General features: G+C 32.0%; 3 protein-coding genes across 7 annotated transcripts; 2 read left to right on the plus strand and 1 right to left on the minus strand.

The window, feature by feature from the left end:
• The first annotated feature begins 1,589 nt into the window (after positions 1-1,589).
• Positions 1,590-4,166, plus strand: LOC126665609 (uncharacterized). Of its 2 annotated transcripts, none has more exons than XM_050358486.2 (3): positions 1,590-1,828; positions 2,588-2,910; positions 3,447-4,166. In XM_050358486.2, exons 1-3 carry the CDS (start codon positions 1,670-1,672, stop codon positions 3,973-3,975), a joined length of 1,011 nt encoding a protein of 336 aa, XP_050214443.1. In that variant the 5' UTR covers positions 1,590-1,669; the 3' UTR covers positions 3,976-4,166. The 2 variants fall into 2 exon arrangements, with proteins under 2 accessions (XP_050214443.1, XP_050214516.1); XM_050358559.2 differs by having other exon boundaries at positions 1,591-1,828; positions 2,627-2,910.
• Positions 4,167-5,074: 908 nt separating this feature from the next.
• LOC126682961 (uncharacterized) lies at positions 5,075-14,739 on the plus strand. 4 transcript variants are annotated; one of them, XM_050378776.2, is made up of 9 exons: positions 5,941-6,130; positions 6,234-8,990; positions 9,415-9,906; positions 10,947-11,375; positions 11,831-11,974; positions 12,432-12,728; positions 12,849-12,962; positions 13,062-14,058; positions 14,259-14,739. In XM_050378776.2, the coding sequence occupies exons 2-8, from the start codon at positions 6,276-6,278 to the stop codon at positions 14,052-14,054; spliced, it is 5,184 nt and encodes a 1,727-aa protein (XP_050234733.1). In that variant the 5' UTR covers positions 5,941-6,130; positions 6,234-6,275; the 3' UTR covers positions 14,055-14,058; positions 14,259-14,739. The 4 variants fall into 4 exon arrangements, with proteins under 4 accessions (XP_050234726.1, XP_050234733.1, XP_055960325.1 ...); XM_050378769.2 differs by lacking the exon at positions 5,941-6,130 and adding an exon at positions 5,075-5,177 and having other exon boundaries at positions 12,432-12,962; XM_050378760.2 differs by having other exon boundaries at positions 5,942-6,130; positions 12,432-12,962.
• A 4,895-nt stretch (positions 14,740-19,634) lies between these two features.
• LOC126664838 (MICOS complex subunit MIC10-like) lies at positions 19,635-24,956 on the minus strand. Its single transcript, XM_050357412.2, has 3 exons — positions 24,741-24,956; positions 24,068-24,219; positions 19,635-19,892 (listed from the first exon to the last, which is right to left on the minus strand). The coding sequence occupies exons 1-3, from the start codon at positions 24,850-24,852 to the stop codon at positions 19,878-19,880; spliced, it is 279 nt and encodes a 92-aa protein (XP_050213369.1). The 5' UTR covers positions 24,853-24,956; the 3' UTR covers positions 19,635-19,877.
• Positions 24,957-25,237: the final 281 nt, after the last annotated feature.

Genomic DNA, 25,237 nt, shown 5'->3' on the forward strand with positions numbered 1-25,237 from the left:
AAAAGAAAACACGGAAAGAAAAGAATGGCGGCGGCGCAGCGAGGATGAAGGCGGCAGCGAAGCGCCGCTGAAACTTGCTGAAGAACGGCGACCATGAAAAAGAGTAAAGAGCAGGGGATGGGAAAATATGGAGAAAATAACTGTTAATTTGAGAGCCAAAATGAAAAATCGTATAAAAGAAATAATTATAATATGTTAGGTTATATTTATAAAATAAGAAAAAGCCCTAAATCTTCGCGCTATTATATTTATTAAGGTTAATTTTATAAAACATCACGACCTTTATATGGAATTTTATTTTAACCACGACCTTTAAAAATTGCCATATAAAATCATGACTTTTCATTTTTTTCTAATTATTATAAATGACTCTTTTATCTAATTAATTTTTTATCTAATAATTAAAATCATGACTTTTCATTTTTTTCCAATTATTATAAATGACTCTTTTATCTAATTAATTTTTTATCTAATAATTTTTCATTTGATTATAAAACGGCTTTTTTGATATTTCGTGACAAGTTGAGGGGTTGAATTGATCCTTTGTTCATTTTTTTGGGTTTTACTATTCGCCGCCCCTACAAAAGACATTTTTGTCCTTCTAGCAAAACCAAAACCAAAAAATTCTCTCAACTCATTCGAACAAATACGTAAAAAGTCGATGAAAATGACGGATAACGATTATAATTCGCCAGGTAACGATTATCGACGTTCAAAAACAAATTTTTCCGGCTTTTCCGAGATAATTTTTTTTTTTTTAAATTCTAGGAGAACGTCCCAGAAGGACATCCCTCCACAAGAAGGGACGTCCCTGAGAGACGTCCCTCCACATGGGAAGTCCCTCCTTTTGGAGGGATGTGGGACATCCCCTCCTTTTGCCGGTTATATTTAAAAAAAATTATAAATTGTTAAACATAATTATTTATGTTAAACGTAGTTTTATAAATTGTTAAACGTAATTATTTATATTAAACGTAATTTTATAAATTATTAAACGTAATTAGTTATGTTAAACGTAATTTTATAAATTGTTAAACGTAATTGATTACAACGATCGTTTTTTTTTTCAGAACATGGGTTTGATACTGATGCTATAGCAATTAGTTGGACTAAGAATATTGCTATAGGAATTGGGGTTTGAATTAGTCATTTTGTCTCATAAGAACGGGAGAAAATGAAAGCTTTTGAGATGTACTCGGGGTGAGCGTTACAAAGGTTCGGTAACAGATTCTGATTCAGCCGTACGAAAAAATATTAAGTCATACTACTAATACTCAGTAAATATTAAATCGATTAAGTTTTTAAAATAACTAAAATTACAAAAAAAATTAATTATATATTATTTTTTTTAAAAAAAATTCCGGCTGCGACGTTTCCGGTCGCAGCCGGAAACAGCCCCTTGAAGGGGGACAAACACGTAGAATATGGTTTTAGTTTGAATGGATTGAGAGGTTTTAGTTTTGTATAGAAATAGGAGAAAGGGCGAAAAGATAAAGTGTAGGGGCGGTGCGTAGTAAAAAAGAGCGGTATTTAGTAATCCAGTTTTTTTTTTTTGTGAGGCTGACAAATAAATATCCAGTTTCAGAAGAAGATATTTGCATAGCATGAGACAGGTCCTTGCACTTTGTTTCACTCTGTAATAACATTAACATATCAAACAATTTTATTAATGGGTTTCGCTTCGTTTCCATTGTCATTCACTTCCGCTTCCACAACCACGACTACCGCCGCCGCCGCCACTACAAGGTCAAGAACACATTTCCCCCGCCCCCACTGCTGCCGTCACTTCCTTTCAACGTCTTCTTTTCCTCTTCTGATTCCTTCTTCTGTAAGTTTATTCTCATTTCTCTTTTTCTTAAAGAAATTCAAACACTGCTCTCTCTGCTCTACAAATCCATTTAATTTCTTCTTTTTGTGTTCACTTGCATTCTTGTTTAAATGGTGCCAGATTTCCTTAATCTTTATTGAATTAACTTTAAAAAGGAATAATTTTTTCCAATTTTTAGTGTTATCTTTCGAATTTCGCTTGTTTTGGTAGACCTGATTGGCTGCTTTATATGTTCTGTCCTTTTTCTATCTGAATTGCTTAATTATGTAATTATTTATTAATCTTTAAAATAAAAAATTAGAACATTTGTCTTTCAGAGTCAAAAAAAAAGTTAGGATATTGGTAGGATGGAAGGTTGAAGTTGAACTCTAATGTAAGTATATTAGAGTGTTGAACAATTTATTATCAAATAACATTAAATGCTCTTTAGCACGGAAATGGAAATGCTGAAACGGAAAATACCGAAACAGAAAACAGCAAATGAATATGTATATATAAGAATAGGTTATAAATATAGAGATTTGTAGCGTAACGCCAAAATGAAAGACTCGATAAGTTTTCGTGCAATATAATTTATATGTAATGACTGTATATAAACATTTTTAATAGGTCTTTCATTGATTCATTAATTCATATATGGTTATTGTAGTGATCATATTTTCGGCAATAGTTTCTTTCACTATATGGTGTAGGAACTTCTATTTGAGCTTTCAGAAAATGTTGGCAGTTCAACATTAATGTAGCCAGTCTTGATTGTAGTATACAAATTTTGACTGTAAAGCTTCAGTTAATGTACAGAGAAAGTGCGATTGGAGTCCTTGGAGATCAGCTATAGAGAATGTTACCCATAAAGTTTCTTGTAACATGTTGAAAGTTGAAGATGACATAAATGAGGAGGCATGTGAGTTGGTTAGTGGAGTGGAATTCTCAGTAGGGGAAGGTGTTGATACAATCAACGCTTATCTCTTCAAGGCCGTGAAAAACAATAATGGAACTGGCATACTTCTCTTGTCTGATATCTTTGGATTTGAAGATTCATCTACTAGAGACTTCGCATATCGTGTTGCCTGCAATGGTTACAAGTACGTTTCCATACATGTTGAGACTTATTGCTAATCTCTATGATCCTGCCATGTTTGTAATCTATGTTGTACGGAAACTTCTCGAATTCGACGTTCCGGCTTTATGTTTTACGGAAACGCTTTTGAAACTCTAAAACTCTCTTAATAACCTACTTTTGTAAAAAAATGTCATTTTTTTGTTTTCTATTTCAACGTCTTTCATTTCAGGATTTTCGTTTCTGTGGTACATATATTGTAACATGCATTTATTATGATTTCTTAAGCTTGACATAGGACATTTCAAGTATATTAGTTGAGAACTAAAGATAGCTTTGCCCCTGATATATATATATATATATGTATGTAAAAGAAAATGAAAAATAGATACATTGTATTTTCTAGATGAGAACTGATTTTTTAGCTATCAAGTTTTTACTTGGTATAAAGCTTCTTAGATGTGTTATTGAAATGCTGATGCTTTGAAATTCATTTTAGTCTATTAGAGCTGCCTCGCAAACCCTTTTATAACTTTTTGCCTGATATGATTTGAACTGCAGTGTTCTAGTTCCCGACTTATTTCGTGGAGATCCATGGACAAAAGACCGACCAAAGACTATGCTTGAACAGTGGATAACAAAACAAGAACCTCAGCGGATCGCAAAGGACATTGACACCGTGGCAAAATGGATGGCAGATGAATTTTTAGCTGCAGGACTTTCCAAAAAGTTTGGTCTAATTGGGTTCTGCTATGGAGGAGGCCGAGTAATCGAGGTACTGTCTAGAGATCAAGGTGCTTGTTTCAGAATTGGGGTCTCCTTTTATGGTACAAGAATGGATCCATCTCTAGCGTCCAATGTGAAGGTTCCAGTATTGTTTATTTCAGGAGACAATGATCCACTTTGCTCAGTCAGTGTCTTGAAAGATATTGAGAAGAACATCGAAAAGGGGTCTCGGGTTGTTATTTTTGAGGGAAGAGGTCATGGCTTTGCCCATCGTCCTGCCTCTCCCGAAGAAGATACAGCTGCAGAAGAGGCTTTTCTAATAATGAGAAATTGGCTGCATGATGGGTTGGTTTTAGAAGATTAACTGCAGGCTCATGAAGGTCACACTTTCTGTCTCATGCTTGATTTGTATGTTTCTTGTGTTGCACGGAAACTTCTCGATTCCTACATTTCAAAGTTTCATTTCCATTTTTGAAAATGCTTATGAAATTCTGAAATTCTATATTTAGAACTTATTCTTGTAAAGTAGTAATATTATCTCTCCTTTCTGTTTCAGCTGTTCCTTTTCCTTTTCCGTGCTATTTAGGATTTCTATGAGCTAGAGTCTGGCAGGCTGCTTTTTGAACTTGTTCAAGTTATTTACTTTGTCCAAATTATATTTGTCCACTGCTCGTTATAATGTATCTAAATTCTACTAATTTTGTGATTGGGATCAGAAAAACCAAATATTGAAGTCAGAAAGTTTTCTTGAGTTTTGCCTAAATTCAGCAATGGACATGTGAGGATACAAGGCTTGGTTTTGTTTTTTAAATTCTCCTCCACCATGCTGTCGCCTGTACATATCATGATCTGAATAGTTTAGTTGTTTAAGAAAGAAATATAAAGGTTTAATTATTCAAAAATACTTCACTTTTTAAATTTTTTTGTTTGTATTCCAAATTTTTAAAATTGTCAATTGTATTCTACTTTCTAAAATTCAATTTTATTTATATTCATTTTTCAAATTGGAGTTTGTGCATTTTAAAAAAGGTTCAAATAAGTCCTTAATAATAATATATTAAAAATTGAGACTATATATATCAAGTATAAAGGATATATTTGAATTTTTTTTAAATAAAAATGTCTAATTCGGAAAGGTAAATACAATTGAAATTGAAAATGGAATAAAACTAACGATTTTGAAAATTGGATATATATGAAAAAAAAATAAAAAAAAATGTGGGTTTTTTTTAGATGACTAAACAAATTAGAAAATATTCCCTCAAAAAGAAAACAAATTAGAAAATAAGTAGCAAGCGAGGATTATTATATTTAATTTATGATCACCTAATTTCATTAGTTGTACATTGTGAAGTTGACTATTATTTATTTAATTGATTGTATTTGTATATTTAACTATAAATAAGTTAATATATTATATCTATCTTGTCATACCATTACACTCAACCTCTCATATTTAATAAGAACTTTACTTCCCAAGAGTTGCATCTCCACTTACCCAGCTCCAGTCTTGCCTTTTTGCATCTTTCTGGTTCTTGAGTAGCATTTTGTGGATTCTTTTTCTTGGTAAGTTGCATAATAGATTATACTTTCTTTTTTTACTTTCTAATGCTTTTTTTAATCTCTTGTAGCATATATGCATAATTAACATGAATGTTATTGTATATGTTTATCGGCCGAACCAAACCGAACTGCTTCATTTCGATTTGTTTCGTTTCAATTTTTCAAATTAAGAAAACCGATCGGTTTGAAATTTATGGTCAGTCTGATAACCGTGACGATCCATGTACATCCCTAGTCATAGTATCTCTACTAATGAAATTTGAGTTAGTTTATAAAAAGGTTTAACAGTGCCAAAAAAAATTAGAACTTTTAGATTTAAAAAATTATTTAAAAATTTTTAATGTTGTAATTTATTTTAATTTTAAAAAAGATCTTTTTTTATTTGAAAATACTTATCAAAATTAGGGTATTGTTAAATGAAACAACCAATCACTCTATAATTTTTTTGGTTGCCCATCCGATTTTTAGGACTTTGTCCTGACTAATCCGAATTCTACACGCGTCGCGCACCTAGTATAGTGGATGAATCTGCCAATGAGATTTTCTGCATTCACAAGACTCGAACCCGAAATCCTGCTTAAACGATATCAAGCCGCTTACCATTTGAACCGATCCCCATTGTTAATCACTCCATATTTTTGATTTTCAATGGAAGTGATTAAATTGATAGCTCCCTAAATTTTATTTTGGGTTGCTTTTATAGAATTTTATATTTTGGAGTAAAAATTGTTTTGTTTTATTTTCACCAGGAATAATGATTGCTTATATCTAACCGTGAAAACAAAGACAAAAAAAAAGGAACAAAATTCATATTTGATCTCCATTTCGTGTGTGTTTCAAAAGTTTTTCCTCTGGGTTTCATTTTTAACAAGCAAAAAATTGAGTAGTGAATGTCCGATCTCCAACGCAGCTATGCTTTACAAATTGCTGCTTGGTAAACGAGCCACAAAGTCTCGGTCAGTGGAAAAACACATGATTTTGTTCATATCGAACATTTTCTTAATTTGTGTTTTGTTGATTAGAATACTAAATTAACGTAATCAATTTATTCAATTTCAGGTTTCAGAGATATTGGAGGCATAGAGGAAAAGCGAGAAGAAAATGGAGGCAATTCTGACCTCCATTGCTAGTTCAGCTGTTGTTGAAATTGCAAAAGCAGCGGTACTCCCTATCGGCCGACAGTTTGGCTACATTGTTTTCTGCAACACTAAGATTGACGACCTAAGAGAAGAGCTGCAGAAGCTGGTTGACAAGAAGACCACTGAGGTGGATCCGCTTGTAGTTAACGCTGCAAGGAACTTAGAAAACACTATTGCTTCCGTCGTTAAATGGCAGAAATCAGTGGATGATGTCAATGGAGCGGCGATCGAATTTCTGGATGGTGCAATTAACAGAAATAATAAATGCTTGTATGGGTTTTGCCCTAATCCAATATCACGTTATCGCTTGGGAAGGAAAGCTGCTAAGACGACGACGAAGGTTGTTATTCTAATTCAAGAGGCTGGCCAGTGGTCGTTCCTCAATCAGATAGCCATTGCTGCTCCTCCGCCGAAGGTTGGATCAACATTCGACGCTGCAGGTGTAAAGTTTTTTGATTCGAGGAGGTGGATTGAGGATGAAATTTGGAAAGCATTGAAAGATGATAAGTTGCGAATGATAGGTGTTTGTGGTATTGCCGGTGTGGGTAAGACCACACTGGTTAACATGCTTATTAAACGAGCCAGCAGTGAGAATTTGTTTGGGGAGTTTGCAAAGACGGTTGTCTCCCAGAATCCTGATTTAAGCAAGATTCAAGATGAAATTGCTGAACAATTGGGTTTGAATTTTGAAAAATTGGGGCTGAAGACTTTGCCTGCAAAAGCTAGTAAGCTACATGAGAGGATCGTGAAGAGTGACAAAAATGTTCTTCTAATACTTGATGATGTATGGAAGGAGTTGAATTTTGAAGCAATAGGATTACCCAATTCAACTTCTAAAGAAGCAAAATGCAAGATTGTCCTGACTTCACGGTTCGAACATGTTTGCAGTAAAATGAGGAGCAAGAGGAACTTCAAGATTGATGTTTTAGGAGATGAAGAAGCTTGGTCTCTCTTCAAGGAGATGCTTGGTAGTTCTATCGACCCTAATTTACATCAAACGGCAAGACACATTTCAAATAAATGCAAAGGCTTGCCTATTGCCATTGTAACTCTGGCCAAGGCATTACTATACAAGCCAAAAGAGATTTGGGATGATGTACTCTTACAATTAAGGAATCCTAACCAAGAAAGCAACCCAGATATGCAGGAAGATGTGTATTCCCATTTGGAAATTAGTTATAATCTGATAAGAAAAAAAAATGCCCAGTTATGCTTTTTGCTTTGTTGCTTGTATCCTGAAGATTATAATGTTCCGATCCAAGATTTGGTCAGATATGGAGTTGGGTTGGGGTGGTTTAAGGATCTGCATACCATTCATCAAGCAAGGACCAGAGTTCATGCTCTTGTTCAAGAACTCAAAGAATCATTTTTGTTGATGGAAGGTGATTCACTTCAATATGAGTCCGTGAAAATGCATGACCTGGTACGAGATGTCGCCATCAGAATTGCCTCCAAAGATCCCCATAGGTATATAGTAAGCTGTGATGCTAAAATGAAAATGTGGCCTGACCGGGATATAGAAAATTACAAAGATTGCTCTGCGATTTCACTCATGTGCAGAGAAATCGACGAGCATCCTGGAAAATTGGTATGCCCAAAGCTACAACTTCTACATATTGCATACCACTATGGTTGTCAATTCTTGCCTAACAACGTTTTCGAAGATATGAATGAAATCAAAGTTTTATCTTTGAAAATTCCATTAATGCCGCAGCCTCTTGATGTTTTGAAGAAACTTCAAATGTTGCGTCTTCACAATATCGAGTCTGGCCAGATATCTACAATTGGATTTCTAGCTTCTCTCCAAATTCTTGATCTGGGATCTTCGAACATTAGAGAGTTGCCGGAAGAAATAGGGCTACTTAAGAATTTAAGGTTGCTAGATTTGAGGCATATGCATTCCCTGCTGTACATTCCATCAGGCGTGTTATCCAGATTGTTCAAACTAGAAGAGTTTTACGTGAGATATTTTGGAAGTACCGAAGATGGAAGGTCCAATGCCTGCCTCCATGAGATAGAGTCTCATCCTATAACTACACTGAGGATTGGTTTAAAAGATCTCTCAGTTTGGCCAAAAGAGCTGGTCTTCGTGAACCTTAAAAGATTTCGTATCTCCACACGCACAGATGCGCCTAAGAATGATTCAAAAAATGAGCTGTATCTTTATGGTGATGCAAGAGAAATAAAAAAAAGTGGGATCTGTATCTTATTTGGGAAAACTGAAATCTTGGATTTGCACCTTGTGGCAAATTTAAAGAACATTGGCTATGAGCTAGATGATAAGGGTTTTCCACGCTTGGAGATGATATCGACCAATTTTTGTGATAAACTAGAATGCATAGTTGATGCAACAAATTGGCGTCAATTGAGAAATAATGATCCAATTTGTCACCTCCCATGTTTTAATAATTTGAGAGATATGAGAATCAAGGCTAGTTCTGAATTGAAATATTTGTTTCCACGTTCTGCTGCAGTAGGATTGAGGCAACTTTGTAATATAGAAATAAAGTATTGCGAGAAGATGGAGGTGTTTTTCTACGGAGATGAAGAGAGTGATGAGAAAGTTACATCCAACAATGAGCTGTTGTTTTCAGAACTAAAAACGTTGAAGCTTGATCATTGTGAAAAACTAAAAACAGTTGCTGGGCAATTAGATTCATCGACAATGAGCTGCCAGGTATGATTTTTATGCTGTCAAATATCTTTGCGTGGGTTATTGGCCAGTATGGTACCAAATGTGTGCCTCCAGTTTCAGTTCAGTATCAAAACTTCAATTAATATCAAAGTAGTATCCTAATTTTAATTTACATTTCATGCCATGGGATAGTCCTTGGATAAATGCACGTTGATGCATGCTAATGTGGCGGATGGTCATTGAACAAATAGTTTTATTTCTGAAATGATCCATTAGCATGCACGCACTTGAATTTATCAAGTATACCATCACCTGAAATGTAAATTAAATTTAGAGTACCATTTCGATACAAATTGAAGCTTCGATATCAAATTGAAAATAAGGGCCACACTAAATAATAATCCATATTTAAGTCATGTCAAATTTTATAGGATATAAGCTAATTTATTTTCATATCAACGTGAAGGAAAAGTCGAGGAAGGTGAAGATCGAGCATTGTCTATTCTCATTGCATTGGCTACAATTAAAAAATTTACAGATGCTGGAGTTGATCGACTGCCATTCCCTAAAAGTGGTATTTCGACCTTTGGTAGCACAACAACTGGTGCAACTTTTAAAACTATGCATAGTCCGTTGCAAGCAATTACAGTACATAATTGCAGAAGAAGAAGAAGAAGAAGAAGAAGAAGAAGAAGAAGAAAAGGACAACACTAAAATAGTGTTCCCTATGCTAGTGACCCTTAATTTTGATAACCTACCAGAGCTAGCGGCTTTATGTGCTCATAGTCATATTTCCTTTGAGTTTCCCTCATTGAAAAATGCAAAATGGGAAAAATGTCCCAAGTTGGAGACATTTGGTGCAGCTTCATCAACGTTCATGTCTCCAAGACAACAAGAAAGTGTTCAAGAAACTAAACCTGATGGTCATCCTACTTCTAGGGAGGATCAATTGCACCAGGTATGCATTCTTTTTTATATTCAGCTTACAGTTGGCTAGTTTTAAATGTTTAATTTCTATATCTAGTAATATTTTAGATTAAATGTACTCTTTTGCTTTCTATTATCTTCTCCAAATAAATTATTATTACATTTAACATGATGTATAATTTTTTTTAATAAGGATAAATAAAAAAAATGATAATAAATATATGTTTTCTATAAATATGTGAACACAATAAACCTTCTAAAATAATAGAGAAGAAATGTCTATTATCCCACTTTCTGATATTTATGTCTTTTATTTTTTATATTAAAAATTTGTTATTTCATATGATATTTTAAAGTAGTGTAATTTTAAAATGGCCTAATCACTCAAAAAACCCTCACCTTTATTTTTTTTTTCAATTCCACCCCGACGTTGAAAATTTGTCAATTTTACCCACTTTTAAATTTTCCGTTTTCAATTGTACCCCAATTTTTTAATTTTTGTTAATTTTTTAACTTAAATGATGAAATCATTCAATTAACTAAGTTTAAACATGAAATTAAATTCTTTTTTATTCAAAAAAATACAAATAAGTCCTTTATTTTTAAAAACTAACTAAAACCCATAATCATATTAACACTAACTTAAATTCTTAATTAATTTAACTAAATTTAAATGAATTTTAAAAACGTACAATTAATATATGCTAGACATGGAGAATGTTTTAAACAAATTTCCAAACGAAAAAGACGTTAATTTAATTTTTCAGGGTACAATTGAAACACAAAAATGCAAAATGGGGTAAAATTGACAAATTTTCAACGTCAGGGTATGATTGAAAAGGGGCTAAAAGGTCGGGGTTTTTTAAGACATTAGACCTTTTAAAATTGGCTTCATCTGATGCTAAATTGCATTTTGTAAATAAATAAGCATCGAGCAGCCTATGATCATAACATTTTAACATTTTGAAACTTTTTTAATTTTTGTTATTTTAGTGCTTTTATTTCATTCAATTTTTATATTATGCAATTTGCAAATGCAATTGAATTTTGTGTGCACCTATCAACATGAAGGAGAAAACGAAGATGACAAAGATGGAGCATTGCCTATTTTCATCGCATTCATTACAATTACAAAATCTGCAAATGCTGGAGTTGTGTGGATTTGATTCGTTAAAAGTAGTATTTCGACCCTCTGTAGCACAACAACTATTGCAACTTAGAAAACTAGACATATCTTGTTTTAAGCAATTACGGTACATAATTGCAGAAGAAGAAGATAAAAACGACAACAATCGGAGAACAACTAAAATAGTGTTTCCTATGCTAGCAACACTTTATTTTGGTAGTCTACCAGAGCTAGCGGCATTTTGTTCTGACAATTATATCTCCATTGAGTTGCCCTCCTTGAAAGATATAGAATGGAAGCATTGTGGCAAGTTGGAGGCGTTTTGTCCATCGACATTTAAATATCCTACTTCTAATGAAGATCAATTGCAACAGGTATGCACGCACCTCATCAAAAGCATATTACTATAGCTTGTTAACAATACTCGGTACTAGGATTTTATCTTACAAAAATTTAGCATATTCAAAACTATGACCAAATCAATATTTGCTCAGCAAACGATTGTGTCACTTTGGTATAATAATTTTATAATATATGTCAATTATACCAAATTAAAAACTAAATAATCAACGATCTATATTCTAGTCCTTTAATTCATTTTCATGATAAATTAGTACATAAAATTCTATGTTGTTTTTACCAATTAGACCATTTATCTATTTTATTTGCTTTCCACATATAACTGATTCAAAATATAAATTTGCTCCTTGATAATTTTTGTATTTAGCATATATTTATTAACTTCATCATAATTATGAATATTTTAATTCATTTTGTAAAAAAATAAATTTAGCTCGTTCTATAAATATTGGAATGTTGGAATTACAAGGTATCAAAGAGCAAAAAAATGTTGAGTTCAATACCATTCTCAAGGATCCTAAGAAGGAGAAGACAGCAAGAAAGTATTAAAAAATATAACTATGGTATTACCAAGACTAAATACCTCGCACCAGGTGAAAATCAGCGGCTACAGGTATCAATTTTCAATTGGATTTTTTTTTTGAATCAAGAATTTCTTTTTTAATCCCACTGCATCCGTTTTAAATTAGCAGTTGCTCTAAGAAAACTTTTTAGTTTTAATATATTTATCATTTTATACATTAAATAAAATATTTAATGATTTAAAAAGAATCCTTCTATCTAAGTGATTAGGCCTGACAATTATATTATGAATTAGAAATTTTGCTAGTTTTGTTCAATTTTCTTTAAATTATATTCAAATAGCATGAAGATGAAGGGTCCAATTTAATAAAAAAATAAGATATAATTTAGTATCTTATGATAAATTAGTTTATAATTAGAGAAAGGGTTCATAGAATTTCCCCCTAAAAAATAATTTTATTATATGTACAACTAGCTCTTCAATTTGCCCTAAAAACCACCTTTTTGATTTAAACTGGCCTCTAATAATTTGAATATATGTTATGCAGCTTTCTTTAATGAACAAGAATTCATCTTGCGATGTTTATGATCACAACAAGGAATCATGGGGTGTATATTCATCCAAATTAATTGAAGGGATGCACAACCTGCAAAAAGTTCGGATGCATAGTAGCCTAGAATCAGAAGTGCTGTTCAATTTGGAGCAAGTTTGTTACAAGGCTCCTCAAGAAATCACAGTTTTTCAAAATCTAAGAGTCTTAGAGATCGAATATAGTACGAGATTATTATATCTCATGTCAGCTGGCAGTCGCAAGGACGAAGAAGAAAGCAGCAAGTCCAGAATTGTATTCCCTCAACTACACACTTTAACTCTTAATTGGTTACCCAGTCTCAGGAGTTTCTGCATTAATGTCACAGTAGAATTGCCTCTACTGGAAACCCTTACGTTGTCTAAATGCAATCAGATGGGAAAATTCTGCTATGGAGGATCAGTCTTCACACCAAAACTAAAGGAGATGGTGATAAATGGGAGCAACTATTATTTGGATAAAGACCTAAATGTAATGTTGGAGGAAGTGGTATGTAGCACAATCTCTCTTATCTTTTTATTTTTATTTGATAAGTTAATCACAACAGTAACCCATTTCCTAATGATAAATTAATCAATACAATTGCAGATGTTGTTAGGAGAGTTAGCAGTAAGGGATTCAGTAATCCCATCACCGTATGTGGATCCAAGTAAATTCAAGTCTTTGGTTGTTGAATATTGTAAAACCTTGTCGGCTGCCAATATCCCTAGCCACGCCATAATGGAAAAGCTTTCTGTTAGTCACTGTGATTCAATAAGTGAGATATTTGATTTGGAAGGAATGAATAATACTTCTGCAGCGTTCTCTCACCTTCAAGACATGTTTCTGGCGGGGCTACCAAAACTTGAATATGTTTTGAAGAAAATACCAGAAAACGTCATTGCCTTTGAAAACCTGACAACACTAAGAATCAAGGATTGTGCTAATCTGAAACACATTTTCTCAGTTTCTCTGGCTAAGAGGATTCAATTACAAGTACTTGACATAAAGAATTGCCCACTGTTGAAGCAAATAATTGCAGACGAAGAACAAGGAGAAGGAAGCAGCAAGGACATAATTGTGTTCCCTCAACTAAGGTCTCTGAAACTTTGGGATTTGCCTGAATTCACAAGCATCTGCAGTGGGGCTTACTCTCTTGAATTCCCGTCATTGCAAGATTTGGAAGTCTTTATATGCGATAGTTTGAGAAATATTTTGTCAGTTTCTATAGCTAAGGGTCTTCCCCAACTCCAAGGACTACACGTAAGGCATTGCAATGTGTTAAAGGAAGTAATTGTACTAGAAGAAGAAGAAGAAGAAGGAAGCAGCAAGGACATAACTGTGTTTCCTCAACTAAGGTATATGAAACTTGAATGCTTACGCGAGCTTACAAGTTTCTGTAATGAGACTTCTTCTCTTGAATTCCCAATGTTAGAAAGCTTAAAATTAGAAAGTTGCCATGAAATGAAGACTTTTTCTCAAGGATCAGTGATCACACCCAAGCTAGATAATGTATATGTCAGTAGGATGCAGCAATGTCATCCGTTAATTGGAGATCGAGACCTTAATGCTACAGTGAGCCAATTGTACAAACCCAGATAAAGAGGTATGCGTGATTATCTTATTTATAATTATGGTTGTCAAATTCTGCACGAGTCCGATTCCACCGGAAAATTCAGGATTGGCCATTGAAAATCTATCTTTAATATGTGTGATTTAAAGTGAGAACCAATTAATAGTTTTTCAATAGAAATTTGATGGGTTTTGTGTATTGTGCATAATTGTTTCTTGTGTTGGATAATTCAGGTACATTTCGGTGGTTAACATATCAGATGCGAGTGGTAAAGGTTGGATATCTCTCTGCATCCAATGATGAAACAGAGAGGATGAGCTGAAGAACTTGATCAAATGAAATCACAGGTAATAATGACTGTTAATTGAATTGATGACTGTATATAAAACAGTTGAATGTTTCATGGAATCCTTGTCTTTTGAGGGTCAGTGTAGCATAGAATGAGTATAATAATGGTAAGAGGCTGGAGAATGACAGTCAGGGCCGTTGCTCCACTTGATTTTGCTGGAAGAGATTTCAAAGATGAAATGTTCTCAATAATGTAGTAACTTCTCTGATTTGTTCTTAGAATGGTTCATAATTAGCGCCTATATCCAATCTTGTGTCTAAAAATGAGCCGGTAGGTTTAGCTCAGATTGTTGGTTTTTGAAACAATTTCTTGCAGTCTATGAATCATGGAAGGGATCAAAATATAATTAATAATTTTGGCTTCAATTTAGTGTTCCTTAACTAAAGCTGTATTTTACTTTTAGACTATGTTTGGTTCATGGAATAGGTGCGGAATGGAATAGCTATTCCGTATAGACTGACTATTCTTTGCTTTGCTTCATGGAGTAATTATTCCATTCTCAAAAAATAAAAAATGGTTATTTTATTCCTTATGGAATAGCTATTTTATTTCATGCTATTTCATTCCATGAACCAAACATGGCTTTAATGTTCAGGAATCCTCTCCTTCTAAGGTTCTTCTTTGAAAAGGATGTATTTCTGTTTTTCATGATTATATTACACATTTGTTAATGTAGACACTGGCAGAATCAGGAAGCCAAAATTCTGGACGAATCACATGTCGTTTGGCTATTTTCAATCTTTTTTATGCCAAACGATATGTTATTTGGTCCAAAAGAATAAAAATCATTAAATAGATTTAAATTTTCAAAATGAATATCAATACATCAATTTTTTTATATAAGTAATGGATTTATTAAATATTAACTCATCAACAATTTATTAATTTATTAGAATTTTTCTATTAGATTTTTAGTTTTATAGGAAAAAAATGGAGTAAATAATAAAACTATACAAAAAAAGGAACAATATTACAAAAATGCTAAGTCATCTCTATTATTACATCACCACCTAAAAAAGCTAAAACTTTACATTTAATACCTTCCCAATGAGAATGCAACACATGGCACTCACAAAACAAATAAAAAAAAGTCAAAAACGCGTCAGAATGGGTCAAAAACGCGTCTGACTTGTGTCAGTCACGCGCGTCGGTTTGTCAAAATTATTCACATGTATCATTTATGTATCCGCGATGTATCGGCAATGTATCAGAAACATATTTAATTATCATTTTCTCTTATTTTTAAAACAAATATATATGTATACATATACACCCAAACACACATACTATTTATATTTATTATTTATATCCTTATAAAGTGTATGTATAGCATATTTTAAATTAAAAGATACATGTATTACATACTTTAAAAATACATAAATTATGTTACAAAAAGAGTATTCATAAAAAAATGTTCTTCCTACATGTTTGATACGTGCTTTATTCTTTTATTAATTATGAATATATATATTCATACACACACTCTCATATATATGTATTAATAATGTGTCTTTAATGTGTATGTATAACATATTGAAATTAAAGCTACATGTATGATATATTTTAATTAAAATTTACGCATCAATAACAGTTTAATTTGTTGCTCGATATAAACATCTTTATAATTTGGTTGTATTTTTTTAGTTCAGTTGCCTAACATTTAAAAATTATGTGTATCTTGTATGTTCTAACATATTTTAAGCATTATTGTTTCCTATATATCTATCAAAATATATGACGTGTATCTGAAATGTATTTATAACATATATCATATTAAAAAAATATGTGTTCCATATATATATATATATATAAAAATATGTATCCTATATATATATATAAATTAAATATTAGAGATTTATCTAACAAATATAAGTAAGAAACATGTCAAAATACGTTTAATTAATTAATATATATTTAAAATGTATACATTTGAACTGTTTTTTGATATGTATAATTTATATATTAAATAGAAAAACACAAATACATCCAAGATACATTTCAGATACGTCATATATACATCTCATTTTTTCAAGGTGTGACTGAATAAACTTAGTTTTTAAATTCATAAAATGGCCGAGAAAAAAGTGATGCTAAAAAGTTATAACTATCGCTCAGATAAACATTTCCTTATATTTTCAATTATTGTAAACCATATACCAACAATTACTCTACAATTATAATGATTCACTAGTTTAAAAATCGATCGATGTATCTACAATATATCAATGATGTATCGGTAATGTATTATTGATGTATGTGTGATGTATCTGTAATGTGTCTACAATGTATCGGTGGTACATTGTATTTGAGCAGTTTCTAACATGCATTTGATATGTATAACATATGTATCTGATATGTATTTAAGATATATCTCGAAGACAGTCACATACTATTAATGGAATTTATTGAAAAACTATATCTTAGACATGATAAATCTTAAATACATAAATAATACATTTCTTTCTCATTTGCAATGCTATCATATTTTCTAAATAAATATACTGTCATTTTTATAAAATAAAAAAATTGAATTAAACTCTATCGAATTATACACTTCCAGCAAATGGATTGAATGACGAGGTTGATGAGTTTTGGTTGCAAAGAATTTTCACAATTTTTCTGGCTGGCAACACCTGAACACTAGACCTCCTAAAAGTTCTAATTTCCTCCTCCACATCTTTATCCCACGATGTATCAGAGATGAATCAATAATGTATCAGAGACAACTTAAATACATTTTATATACATCTTAGAGACAACTTAAATACATTTTCTAAAAAAAACTATATACTAAACTTCTCACTAAAGACATTGTTAAAACCATAAACTACAAATAAAAAAAGCACATAAGAGATGTTAGCAAATAATAATATACTATTTATATCACATAATGTATAAAAAAACAAAAAAAAAACATCTCTTAAATAATATAAATAGATGATACATATGGATACATAAATAATACATCACTTTTTCATTTGCTTTATCATATTTTTTTAAAGAAATGCATTGCCATTTAACATAAAAAAAAATTAAATTAAATTCTATTGTTAAAAATTGAAATAAATTAATATAATTAATAACATAATTTTCATCTCTAAATCAATTTAAATAACATATAAACATAAAAAAATTAACTTATCTATGCGTCGATTAACTGTTTTTCTTAAATAATAAATTTACAATTATAATATATTTGAGATGTGTCGAAAACGTATTAGAGATGTATTGGAAATGTATCAACGATGTATTCGTTATATAAAATTTATCTTTCAAGTGGCTTTTTGTATGTTTGATTATTTTTTTATTTTTTTACATAAATTAAATTCACCACATTATAATTATTTTAACTTTTTTTAATATATTCAATCTATTTTATTTTAACTACAATAAATGTATTATACATATATCATACGTGTATCCACTAGTTGTACTAAATTAATTATTACAATTATGTAAATATTATCCTTAATTTGATCAATATAAATGAGAATGAGTTATTTAATTTTGGGTCATAAATTCAGGGACCAGATTGGTCCATTACGCATAGAATATCTCAAAGTAGAAAAATAGATTAGTGAAAAGTTCATTATGAATCATTGTCATTTCCTTCCCAAACAATTTTTTGCAACAGTTAGGCACACCCCATTTTTTCTAACGGAAAATTGGTGCATGCCAACCCATTTCTACTCTCAGGTATTTATTTCATATTCCTTTGCTTCACTTATAGTTTATTAATTTGATTTTCATTTGTTTTAAATCTGTTGGATAATTGTTAGAAGTGGATAAAGTTAGCGTCTTAAAGCACAAAATTGAGCATCTTGGAATTAACTATATGACTTCTCTTGTGTACCTGGAAAATTCTTTTTTTTTCTTCTAATAATTCAAAAGTAGAAAAGAAATAAATAAACTTAATAATTAAATTAACTTCAGCAAACCCACCATTACAGTACAATCTCTATTTCCCCTCTTATTAGCCTTCTTGGATCCCTCCCCCTTTTCACAAAACTCTCTTTTTCGTTCATGTAACTCGAGAAAAAAGTTTCTGGCTAATTTCTTTGTGTTTCGTTTTCACACACACAATGAAAAACAACAATAGGAACTGACGGCGGCGATGATTTGTTGTTAGCAAAAGAAAAAAAATGAAGAAGATATAGGAGCAGAGATGTGGTATACGGAAAAAATGAAAAAGACAATATAATTTTAAATGGGTAAGAGGAAGAAGATAGAAAAAAAAGTTAACTATGGCTATTAATGGAGGAAATAAGAAAATAGAAAAAATAAAAGAAAGGAGAAAAGAAATGTGTTAGATCTATAAAAATAACAAATATGACAAATGGAAGGCTGAGATCATTTATGTATTGAATGTAATAATCTTCCGTTATTAGCTCAAAATTGTAAAGAAAAAATTAGCACATGTGTAAGATTTGAGAAGGCTTAGCATTTTTGTAAGAAAAGCCCTTATTTAGCCCATTCCTGTAATTTTCTCAAAAAAAATGGACTTACATATTCCATTTTCCTTTTGACCCATATCCGTTTCAGTTTCCATGCAACACAGGTTCTCAGAACACGCTTGTATTAGAATTACAAAATTACAATAGCACTGTAAGCTGTCAATTCCATAGTTGTTCTTAATTATTTGGTCCGATATCAAATTTGAAGAAGTAAAATTTACTAAATTTCATAAGTCGCACAAAATACTGGATGCCCATTTAACATGGATTTCAGGATTTCCTCTCTAGTAAAGTCATTTTAACAGAAATATCAATATGTAAATGTTTAAATAGGACTTCACTAAAGAAAAAATTAAATCAGTAATGTATGGACTTTTCAAATTAAACTTTTATAGTTCAAATATTATAAGTGCCGAGCAGCAAAAGGTCGTGGGTTCAAATCCTCACACAAGCATTCTCTCTCCCCAATTATCAAAAAAAAAATTGAAATATATCAAAAATGTATTTTTAGTTATTTTTTGTCACCAATGTATTAAAACACAAAAATAGCTCTCGTTCTTATTTCAATTTATACATCATAAAGAAAAGTGATGATTTGATTGTAAGTGCAATAATCCAATTATAAATTTTAGCCTTATTGGTAGTCTGAAGATAGAAAATGGATAAAAATACTCGTTTGATACATTTTTAAAGAGTTGAAATAATGATATAAAATAAATAAAAGTTCATACACCAAATTTGAAAAAAATCACACTTCTAATGTAATTTATCCATTCTCTAAATTCATTAAAAAAAAAAAACTTAAATAGAGATTCCAAACAGCTATCAGCTGAAATGGTTATTTCTTTCATTTCCTTTCCCAAACAAAAATTTACCTCAGTAAAACTACATATAAAAGATAGTAGAAAGCATGTAAGACTTTCCATACATCAAGTTCACTATTTATCCATCAACAATGTTTAAACTACATTGTCAAAAACCAGCAACAATTCCAATTTCATCAAGTCTTGATTTTCAATCCACTCGTCACGTTAAATTTAAGTATCAGCTCATTCGTGGCCAACCTGTGAAACAAAAGCACAGCCTTATATGATTATCTCATAATAAGCGTAACATATACTGATCAACCTTTCAATTTAATGTTGACATGTACGATTTGATGCCAAAAACAGGTACTCAATAGTTGCTAGGTATAAGTTTCTACAAAAAGAGCACAACATGAAAACATAATCTCTTCCACACGTCCAACAGATATTTATTCTGAAATACGTTATCATAAGCATAAATATGAATAAATCAACCACTTGCTTTTTAAATAATTTATTTTAATTTTCTATAAATAATGAACCCACTACACAAGCCGGACATAAAAATCATCTAGTGATGCAAACATAAATCAAATAAAATTCTTTTTTCTTTTTCAATTAACATGAATAGATGAATACTACCATGTCAGGACATTGATAGTTGTTTGACAATTCAAGATAATGTCACATGTGTTGAATCATTGTATGTAAATATTAACATCTAATTCTAAGCCATACAATTTTGTCCCTCTTCTTTCATGTCCCTGTATCTTGCTAAATCATCGTATTTAAATACCAAAGCCCGTCAACTAAATATTGTGCCTTCATCGAATCAACCCATGTCTTAGAAAAACATCTTGTGCTCTAATCAACATATATTGCAAGAATAAGGCAAGTAAAAGACATGAAATGATGAATATAGCAATATGATTCAACGGTTAAACACATTTGAGTGTGTGAAGATTAAAAGTAAGAAATTATGACATTTTTCCACATCAATAAAGAAAAAAAGAAGAGAAAAATTTAATAGGAGAAGCAGAAAGGAAATGAGAGAAATTGGAAGAACTGAAAAAGAAGTATAAAAAAAACTACTGCTATAAAGAGCACAAATAAACAGACTATTATGTAAGCTAAAGTATGAAGGCTGCAAGCAACAGTAAGTTTATACTTCATGAAGAATTTGGACCCAACTTGCAACAAGTTGTATAATTGTCACCAAACAGTAACACACTCCTCGTGTTTATGTAACCTTAGATGCAAAAGCATGCAAGAGTTTGCAAATAACCTACATAAGAAATATGATGCATGATGTTATGTACTTATTCTAAAGTAAGTCTTATTCCAGGAAAAGAAGAATCAAGCAATTAGGCTTAAATGGCAGTTTATTATTTAATAGCTATTAAGTAGGATTATGTTTCTTATTTAGTTTGTTTTCTTATTTACTATTGTTATGTTTCCTAGTTATATTCTAATTAGGAATCTTCTTATATTTCCTAGTTCTATTAGGAGTCTTGCTACTAAAGACTAGTTGTATTATAAATAGCTATTTCAGCTTATTAATAAAGACAACCAGAAAATTATAAACAACTCAGATAGGCAACTCTCTCTAACGAGTTCCCGGATAGGCAGCTCTCCGTTTGAGCTCCAACAATCACCATAGCTCGAAAACGTAACAAGTCAAGTACAGGACAGCCTTCAAACGAAGGTCAACGCCCTGTGACTCGATCCATATCAACGGGTCATAACAATTTGGTATCAGATAGTCATGGGGGATACACATGCTCAGATGGAACAACTTTTGGAGATGATGCGCAAACTGTCAGCAGATCAGGCAGCCTTAGCAGCTGGACAGGCAGCCCTATCTGCACGTGTTGATGCCATGTCTCAGCAAAAGGAAGAAACAATCGGAAAAGGGAAGGATGTGGAGGATAGTGGCAGTCAGATTCATGGTTCCAAGCAAACTGCAAATTCATCTAGTAACGAAGGAAAAAGTGGGGTTGTTCCGCGTTACACAAAGCTAGAATTTCCCACCTACAACGGTAAGGAGGACCCTCTAGGCTGGCTGACACGTTGCGAGCAGTTCTTTGCTCACCAGAAAACCCCACAAGAAGAATGGCTTGGACTGGCTTCGTTTCATCTAATAGGGGCTGCTCAACTCTGGTTTGTTCATCTAGAAAAAGCAAACCCACACTTGAGATGGGAAGTATTCAAAAAATATTGCAATATGCGGTTTGGTCCACCAGTTCATAGTAATCCGGTAGGAGAGTTAATCTCACTTAAACAAACTGGCACTGTCGAAGAATATCTTGAAAAATTTCAGGGGTTATTAGCTCGAACTAATTCTATCATCCCAGAACACCAGGTGGCAATAATGATGGCGGGGTTATCAGAAAGGTTGCAAATTGATGTGGAGTTGGCTAAACCGGAAAATTTGGAGGAAGCTATGAGTCTTGCTCGAGCTTTTGAGAGACGTTTACTGCTGGAAAGATGTTCTGAAAATCAAAAATTAGGGGCACCTCTAAAAATGGTAGATGCCACAAAAACGACAGCGAGTGGAACTGCCTCAACTCTTCCTCCGTTGATTAAGAAACTAAGCAGTGCAGAGATGGCAGAGAGAAGAGCCAAAGGTCTTTGTTACAATTGTGATGAATTATTCTCACCGCGCCATCAATGTAAAAGGTTATTTTTTATTGAGGTTACCATTCCAGATGACGATGCAAACAATGGTTAAAGATCCTGAAATGTCCGTCATTCGAGCTTGAGGGCAAGCTCGTTTTGGAGGAGGGGAGTGATGTTATGTACTTATTCTAAAGTAAGTCTTATTCCAGGAAAAGAAGAATCAAGCAATTAGGCTTAAATGGCAGTTTATTATTTAATAGCTATTAAGTAGGATTATGTTTCTTATTTAGTTTGTTTTCTTATTTACTATTGTTATGTTTCCTAGTTATATTCTAATTAGGAATCTTCTTATATTTCCTAGTTCTATTAGGATCTTGCTACTAAAGACTAGTTGTATTATAAATAGCTATTTCAGCTTATTAATAAAGACAACCAGAAAATTATAAACAACTCAGATAGGCAACTCTCTCTAACGAGTTCCCGGATAGGCAGCTCTCCGTTTGAGCTCCAACAATCACCATAGCTCGAAAACGTAACAAGTCAAGTACAGGACAGCCTTCAAACGAAGGTCAACGCCCTGTGACTCGATCCATATCAACGGGTCATAACACATGACAATTGAAAACCTTAAACAAGTTGCGCTTTTCCATTTGCGAAACATTTTTATTTTTGAAATTCCCCGAAACAAAATCTTTCGGGATCATTTCAGTAAACAACAAAAATTAGACATTGGCTTCCCAATGGAAATCCATTTCCTATAAAAATATGAAAGAGTGATCTACAAACAAATTAAAGAGAATAATGTTAGTTTAGAAGAGATATAAAAAAAATTATGCTAATTTTTATTGGATTATATTTTTCTTATAATTGTGGAACTCTTACTGGTTATGGAATTCGTAGACAAGTTTTTATTTATTTAATGAATTAAAATTATAATTATGTTAAAATGGCTTATTTAATTAATTGTATAAATATACATAATTCATCCACATCAAAAAAAATTAATAGATAAAATTTGAAATAACTAAATTTTATAATTTTAATATTTATAATTATCTACGTGTTTCCCCCATATTTCTACTTCTTATATATTAAAAGAAAAAGCTGTTTGTTGTATCGGTTTCTTCTTCCATTTTTGCTTCCGTTTCTGTTTCCATGCAACACAAGATAAGAATCATAAACCATTTTAAGTTACAAAATTCAGGCTCCTTATCCTACTAAACTTTTCAATTACTTGAGGTCATGAAGGTTCAAGATATTAATTTGAGAATCATCACTTCAATTCAAGTCATTAGCATTAGCAGAAATATGATTGCTTTGAAATGATATTCATATCATCATGAAGAATGGTTTTCAAGTTCTAAACCTGACCTCCAAAACTGGAACATAGACTGTTATCTTAACAAAGCTAATCCATATCTCAGGACTCAGGAGTCAAGAAAGAAATGCAGGAAATAGAAGAACTTTTAAAAGAAATATGTGAAGAACTCCAATTCAGAACCATTGGTAAAAATATAAATAGGTTGGGAATTTTGGGTTATATACAACATATTCGATGACATATAGTCATATAAAATGGTCAAGAAAAATAGTTCTTCTGTAACTTCATAGGTAAAAAGATAATGATGATATTGTCGAATTATGTTGCTAAATATATTAAAACTTTAATCCTTTAATTAAAATAAGAACTTGACATAAGCAGTTTGCATATTGCAACTCCTATTTGAGAAGTTGCCTTGAGTTGACTGAACACATGCAATGAATAAAAAGAAAACAAAAGCGTAAATTTGTTTTCCACACAGATTAACATGTACCTCATGAGCAGGAGCATTTGATATGTTAGGAATGGGAGCAGCAGTCAATTCCGCATGAGATCCGTTAAAAATACGATTACAATCAGAGTAAGCAGAGCCAATGCCGACACCAGCACCTAAAGCAACAGATGCCCAGCGAGTCACCGGAGTCCCTGATTTATATTTGCAAATAAAGGAAGTCAGAAATCAACTTTCAATTCAATGTATCACACGTGAATTACATTTACTTGCAAGGAAACACACTTCAATTCTTATAAGTCATAATAATCAATAAAAGAAAATCATCGCATAGATTTGAAAGTTCAATAACTGACTATTAAACAAGCACTAAGCTGGCCCTGTAAGTTAAAATTAAATCTAATCTAACTCGGCCACATCATACGATCAAATTAGACTAAAACTACATACAATAATTTGTTGAATCCATTTCTCCAAATTATTAACTGACATCTAAACAGCTAAGCAAATAGCAAGCACATAGATAAAGCACAAAACTGAATTAGTTTCTAACCTAATAGAAAACCATAAATTTCAATTTAAAATTTATAATGCAAGAAAAAGAAAACCTAATTAAATAACTTAAACAACAACAGCAATTACTTTCATAGGAACACTATAAACAAACTACAGCAGCAAACAGAGTAATAATAATAATAAGAGAGATAGAACTGACTGAAGAAAAGGAGACCGCTAAAAGCACCGGCCAGGGATGAGTAAACGAAACGACGAACCGTCAGATCGAGACACGCGTCCCATTTGGCGTTCACGTCGACCTTCTCTGCCATTTATATTTGCTTCAATCGTGTTCCTCTATTCTCGTCTTCCTGTCTTTCACTGTCACTTCAATCTAATTTTTTTTAGGATTTTGCTGGAAACTTTGAATTGAACTGCAACATTCTGTTCTGTGTTTTTCTAATAAAATTGAAATGTGGCTTAGCCCAATTCAATGCATTCGCTAAATTAGGCTCATACTTTGGGTACTATCTGTTTTGTTCTTTGGGCTGAAATGTAGCTTAGCCCAATTCAATGCATTTGCCAAATTGGGCTCACACACTTCGGGTGTCTGTTTTGTTCTTGAAAAATTACCTCTATATCTCATTTTTTAAAATTTTGCTGAAATATTCCTTTTATCTTTAATTTATCAATTAGTTACCAATAATTACTAATAAA

This window comes from Mercurialis annua, linkage group LG1-X (assembly GCF_937616625.2).
Source record: "Mercurialis annua linkage group LG1-X, ddMerAnnu1.2, whole genome shotgun sequence".
Classification (NCBI taxonomy): domain Eukaryota; kingdom Viridiplantae; phylum Streptophyta; class Magnoliopsida; order Malpighiales; family Euphorbiaceae; genus Mercurialis; species Mercurialis annua.

Coding starts and splice junctions, on each gene's coding strand:
- LOC126665609 (XM_050358486.2), top strand. CDS start 1,670: ATGGGTTTCGCTTCGTTTCCATTGTCATTCACTTCCGCTTCCACAACC. Junction 1,829..2,587: donor CTCTTCTGATTCCTTCTTCT/GTAAGTTTATTC, acceptor TCTTGATTGTAG/TATACAAATTTTGACTGTAA. Junction 2,911..3,446: donor GTTGCCTGCAATGGTTACAA/GTACGTTTCCAT, acceptor TTTGAACTGCAG/TGTTCTAGTTCCCGACTTAT.
- LOC126682961 (XM_050378769.2), top strand. CDS start 6,276: ATGGAGGCAATTCTGACCTCCATTGCTAGTTCAGCTGTTGTTGAAATT. Junction 11,376..11,830: donor ATGAAGATCAATTGCAACAG/GTATGCACGCAC, acceptor TGGAATTACAAG/GTATCAAAGAGCAAAAAAAT. Junction 12,963..13,061: donor ATGTAATGTTGGAGGAAGTG/GTATGTAGCACA, acceptor ATACAATTGCAG/ATGTTGTTAGGAGAGTTAGC.
- LOC126664838 (XM_050357412.2), bottom strand. CDS start 24,852: ATGGCAGAGAAGGTCGACGTGAACGCCAAATGGGACGCGTGTCTCGAT. Junction 24,220..24,740: donor TAGCGGTCTCCTTTTCTTCA/GTCAGTTCTATC, acceptor AATATAAATCAG/GGACTCCGGTGACTCGCTGG.